At 41.1% G+C, this 5,687-nt stretch overlaps 1 protein-coding gene across 10 annotated transcripts in view; it reads left to right on the top strand.

Moving 5' to 3' along the window:
- The window catches only part of rbms3 (RNA binding motif, single stranded interacting protein), a 378,321-nt gene that overhangs the window by 263,443 nt on the left and 109,191 nt on the right, over positions 1 to 5,687 (top strand). For all 10 annotated transcript variants that reach the window (XM_014013118.1, XM_014013116.1, XM_014013117.1 and 7 more), the window contains one exon: positions 133 to 212. In XM_014013118.1, the coding sequence (XP_013868572.1) occupies positions 133 to 212 (80 nt within the window). The remainder of the gene's footprint in view (positions 1 to 132; positions 213 to 5,687) is intronic.

Genomic DNA, 5,687 nt, shown 5'->3' with positions numbered 1-5,687 from the left:
AAATTAGAATAATTTATTGGAGCGTGTAAAGCGGAGCATTTACGACTCTGGAATTTTATGTTGTCAGCTTTTGCTGCAAATGGATAGTAAATATTTCAAAACTGAAGCCTGTTTAACATTGTTTTCCTGCAGGATGGAGTCCACAGAGAAGTGTGAAGTTGTGATTCAGCATTTCAATGGAAAATACCTGAAAACCCCACCAGGAATTCCAGGTGAGTCTTCCCGCCTGACCTCTTTTCATTTATTTCATGGAGGAAAAAAAAAACGAAATCATCACGTTTCCTGGTAGGAGCCTCTCCTCGAATTCAATTACAGTAATTTCTCCTCTCCGATCAGCTGGGCAGCCTGACAGATTGTGTTGGCTGTGATGTATGACACCTGCAGCTAATCGTCTTTGTCCGTTTCAAATAGTCGAGTATTCTGTGGGACTCTTCTTCCTCTCTGCCTCTTTTTCCTCTCTCTGTCACCATCATCCCTCCCCTGGTGTTGCACTTGCTGCAGGCTGGAACTTCTCGGTCAGAAGAAAGCCCTTTTAATATTCACACTCATGCCTCTGTGCTGTTCTTTGCAATCTACTTAAGAGCTTGCACTCTCGCCTCTTTCCTCTTCAGCTCCCGCGCTCTGTTGCAGCGTCCTCCTCTCCTTTCTGTGTCGCTCCTCTGAAGTCACACTCTAGAGGAGAAAACCTGGCAGGGAAAAGTGGGTTAAAGGAAAGAATGAAAGAAAAGTTGTAAGCGCAAGATTGCATGTAACTCAATGTCTTATCAAAGAAATGCCTTGGTGTCTAAAAAGAAGCAATGAATTGTGAGAAACAAAGGCACATCAGGGCATCTGGGGCTAGCAGCTGGAAAAAGACGTAGTTCAAAGGGAATATGAGGATGTCAGAAGAAAGGGGGGAAAAATGCTACTTAAGCACTTTTGAGGCCAGGTGCGGYGGTGTCTGAATTCTCAGGTAGGACCACATCAGGAGATCTCTTTCACATCTGTGGCAATTTTAATAAACAACCCTCAAACCTCCAACTGGCAGCGCAGAAACAGACCCGTAAATTGCTCTCCACTATCCAGTAATATCACAAAGAGTGCGTTTCAACTGTCCGTATACGCTCAGCCGGTGCATAGCCAGCAGCCATTAAAGGCGAGGTGAACGCTTATATTGAAGTTTAGCCGTAATAGGAAACCTTTAAAGTCGTAATATCAGGCTGACCTTCGCCTTTAAGGGTCGATCTTCCTGCTGCTCAGCCTTTATTATTGTTAATGGATTGTTCAGGCTTTTTCCAAGCAGGGAGATTTACCACTCTCATTGAGGAAATCCTTTCTGTTGAATCGAGACTGTTTCAATTTACAAGATCTGCTCCGTCGTTACAACCGTCGTCTTTCTGTTTCCTCGTTCCAAACCTGCTACTGCAACTGTTGCAAAAGCACTCATTTTCTCATCGTATTGTTGCGATTTGTGCTRATGTGCGCCATAAACTGTTCTGTCAGATGGCTCTTAAAGTTTATTGCGAGTTGGGTTTTATTTTTATCGTTTTTTAAAAACATATTTTATTTTTTGTTTCTTGTCAGCTTTAAGAGGCGTACTCCTGCCAAAGTCATTTCTGAAGTCTGGGGTTCTGATAAAATGTTCTTGTACGRAACAGCCTGAGGGGAAAGCTGCTCGTTCAGTCAGATGATGAACCGGCTAAGAGCCTATTTAAAAGCAGTTTGTAAATAAAATTAGAATTATGGTGATCAGAAGTGTCGACGTTTCCAGAGGGTTCGCAGGCAGCTGTTGTCACAAACCTGGATTCTAGTTTTTATTGCAGCTCTTTTTAGGAGCCTTTTTGCTGTTTTTGTAGCCATAATGTTGTATTATATGTATATATATATATACATACAGTATATATTACAGTGAGTAAAATAAGTRTTGAACACGTCACCATTTTTCTCAGTAAATATATTACTAGAGGTGCTAATGACATGAAATTTTCACCAGATGTTGGTAACAACCCAAGTGATCCATACATACAAAGAAATCAAACCATAAATGTCCAGAAATGAAGTTATTTGTAATAATGTGGAATGGCACAAGGAAAAAGTATTGAACACATGAAGAAAGGGAGGTGTAAAAAGGCATGGAAAGCCAAGACACCAGCTGAACTCTCTCAGTAATTAGAAAACAAGCCTGTCCCTTGTCAGTGCAAATTAATATCAGCTGGTTCAGTCCCAAATGATGGCCAGGTATCACACAAGAACCATCTGATGATGGGTAAAAGTAAAGAGCTCTCTCAAGACCTTCACAACCTTATTGTTGCAAAGCATAATGATGGCATCGGTTACAGAAGAATGTCTAAACTTCTGAAGGTTCCAGTGAGCACTGTTGGGGCCATAATTCAGAAGTGGAAAGAACATTATTTCACCATAAACCGACCACGACCAGGTGCTCCTCACAAGATTTCTGACAGAGGAGTGAAAAGAATTATCAGAAGAGTTGTCCAAGAGCCAAGGACCACTTGTGGAGAGCTTCAGAAAGACCTGGAATTAGCAGGTACGATTGTTTCAAAGAAAACAATAAGTAATGCACTGAACCACCATGGCCTGTATGCACGCTCACCACGCAAGACTCCACTGCTGAAGAAACAGCATGTTGAAGCTCCTTTAAAGTTTGCTGCACAACATTTAAACAAGCCTGTGTAATACTGGGAGAATATAGTCTGGTCAGATGAGACCAACATTGAACTGTTTGGATGCCAGAATACACATCATGTTTGGAGGTCAAATGGCACTGCACATCAGCCCAAAAACACCATACCAACAGTGAAGTTTGGAGGTGGGAACATCATGGTGTGGGGCTGTTTTTCAGCATATGGTACTGGCAAACTTCAAATAATTGAAGGAAGGATGAGTGGAAAAATGTACAGAGACATTCTTGATAAAAATCTGCTTCCATCTACCAGGATGATGAAGATGAAACGTGGCTGGACATTTCAGCAAGACAATGAGCCCAAACACAAAGCCAAGGAAACTCTCAGTTGGTTTCAGAGAAAGAAACTAAAGCTGCTGGAATGGCCCAGCCAATCACCTGACCTGAATCCAACAGAAAATCTATGGAAAGAACTAAAGATCAGAGTTCATAGAAGAGGTCCACGAAACCTTCAAGATTTGAAGACTGTTTGTGGAAGAATGGGCCAAAATCACACCTGAGCAATGCATGCCACTAGTTTCTCCATACAGGAGGCGTCTTGAAGCTGTCATTGACAACAAAGGCTTTTGTACAAAGTATTAGATAAATTTCAGTAAGTGTGTTCAATACATTTTCCCTGTGCCATCCCACATTATTACAAATAACTTCATTTCTGGACATTTATGGTTTGATTTCTTTGTATGTATGGATCACTTGGGTTGTTACCAACTTCTGGTGAAAATTTCATGTCATTAGCACCTCTAGTAATATATTTACTGAGAAAAATGTTGACGTGTTCAATACTTATTTTACCCGCTGTATATATGAGCCTTGGTACATTATCTGGTTATAAAAGGAAAATGGGTTAAACTAATTGTACTTTTTTATTATTATTATTATTTACTGGCTGTGTTGTAAGAAAATTAAGTGTTCATTAACTGAAATCGAGATGAAACCACATAAATAGTGAATAGATTAAAATGTGAACAGAATAGGACCATACAGCCCCAGATCTGGTTAGGAGCCAAGCTTTTATAGCTCCCTGCTGGAGTCAGCAAAAGCAGAGCTGGAAACAAACCGTAAGTTCCCGCCTTTTATACATACACGGTTCTTCAGTGCCTGGTGCGCCCACTACAGGCCTACGGCTGCATCRCAGGCTGCTCAAACAAACATTRCCTTCCCTAATGAATTGATAATGGTTTTTCTATGTGTTGTTGGTGGTTTGCGCATGGATCTACACTATTTTAATCAAGACATAACAATCGTGAAACACTAGATCATAAAAGTCAATACTTAAAAGGGAAACTAAAAAATGGTGTATTGCTTTTAACATCAGTATCTAACCGATAAATACCTTCAGTGTGCTAAATGGAGATTCCTGAACATTTTTATGAGAATCAGATGTTCTGTTGAAGATTCTGGAGGTTGTTTCAGTTCACAAACACAGAAAAAAACCATCTGCATTTTGTGTGGTTTTGTGCAAGTGTGCATGTATGATTTCACTACATTTTTTTTTTTGCTTCTGCGTTCAGAATAACATGCAAATTCACAAATCTGCAGTTCAAAACGCATCTTGTCCACTGACAGTGTCTTCCAGTGTGTGTGTGTGCATGAGGAGTGGGGTCTGTGTGTGTGTCATGTTGGTGGGATTTCCCCAGAGCCCTTTGCTATGCGAGCCAGCTTCTTCATCCATCCTGCTTTGACAGCTCAGCGGCCCCCCTCGGGGTCCTCTCACCGCACACGGAGCAGCGCGACCGTCTCTGTGTGAATTTGCRCACGTGCGCGAGTTTGCTCATGTGACGCCCGTGACTTCTGCATCGCGTGAGCCTCCACACAAACACGAAGTGCACAAGGTGCAGTTTGGTCCTGCGTCACTGAGTTTGACCTGAATTAAATGGCAGCACGCACGTAACGGTGAAAAGAAAGATTTTATTTTCTTGCATCTAACATTTAAACAAGCCTAGATGCTCAGATTAGCTGCGGTCATAAAAAAATATGTTTTTAAATGCATACTGGCAGATTTCAGTGCAGTTRTACTTTGAAGAAGTGTATTTGAGTTTGTTCGATTGTGGACGGTTTTGTTGTCCTCTTCCATTCAGGTGAGTCCAGTGGCGATAGAAAAGGATATTGAGTTGTAACCCTGCTGTCTCCTACTRGGAAGTGAATATCTAGATGTCAAGCAGCAGGTCGTGTGGTTAATTCAACTGACCATGGGAATAAACCAAATGAAAAGGAAGTCGCCGTATTGTCAGGAAGTTACAGATAATGCATCAGCGCAGGGAGCAGGAACATACGGAGCAGAGCTTCGCGATAACGCTAACAGATGGCAGCTAATAGAAAACTTCCAYACATTTCCTGTTTTAATTTTAATGCAATAACATCAAACTTCCTTGTGATTACATGAGATATTGAGCTGATATACAGAGAGGGACAATGGCAGATGGTACATAATGATACTTAACAGCTTCCATTCTCTCACTGTTATGGTTTTAATAAAATTAGCTCTGTCTGTTCCGCACTTTGTTTGCCTCAACTMTGGATTTACTTTAAAGTCGTCTTCTGTTGAAAGTGGCATTTACTTCAGTTTCCACAAGGCAACTTTCCTATTATCCAGGGTCGGCCCCTGGCATAGGCAGAGTAGGCAAAGACTAAGGGTGCCGTCCATCTAGGGGGCGCCACAAATGAGGGATGAAAAAGACTATTTTATAACTTTTATTATAGTAGAGCTGATTTATTCTGTAGAATAATTACTGGTTGCTAAAATTTATATAACTTGTTCTGTGAGTTTCTTAGACCTGAGTCACACTACAAGATTTTAAAACAGTCGGCCGATTTTCAAAGACTGATAGAACCCACACGTGAGGATAAAAAAACCATGGATACCTATAACAGGTTTGGTCCTACAGTGTGTGGTGTACTGTCACACGGCAAGAGACAACACACCGCATACAAAATGATAATTCATTCACGAACATTCAGATGTCAGATATTAAATCACGCGAGACTTCCTGAAATCTCACGAGAATTC

Source organism: Austrofundulus limnaeus, unplaced genomic scaffold, assembly GCF_001266775.1.
Source record: "Austrofundulus limnaeus strain Quisiro unplaced genomic scaffold, Austrofundulus_limnaeus-1.0 Scaffold98, whole genome shotgun sequence".
NCBI lineage: Eukaryota > Metazoa > Chordata > Actinopteri > Cyprinodontiformes > Rivulidae > Austrofundulus > Austrofundulus limnaeus.
The sequence above is the reverse complement of the archived record's forward strand: the minus strand, read 5'-3'. Positions and strand labels throughout refer to the sequence as shown.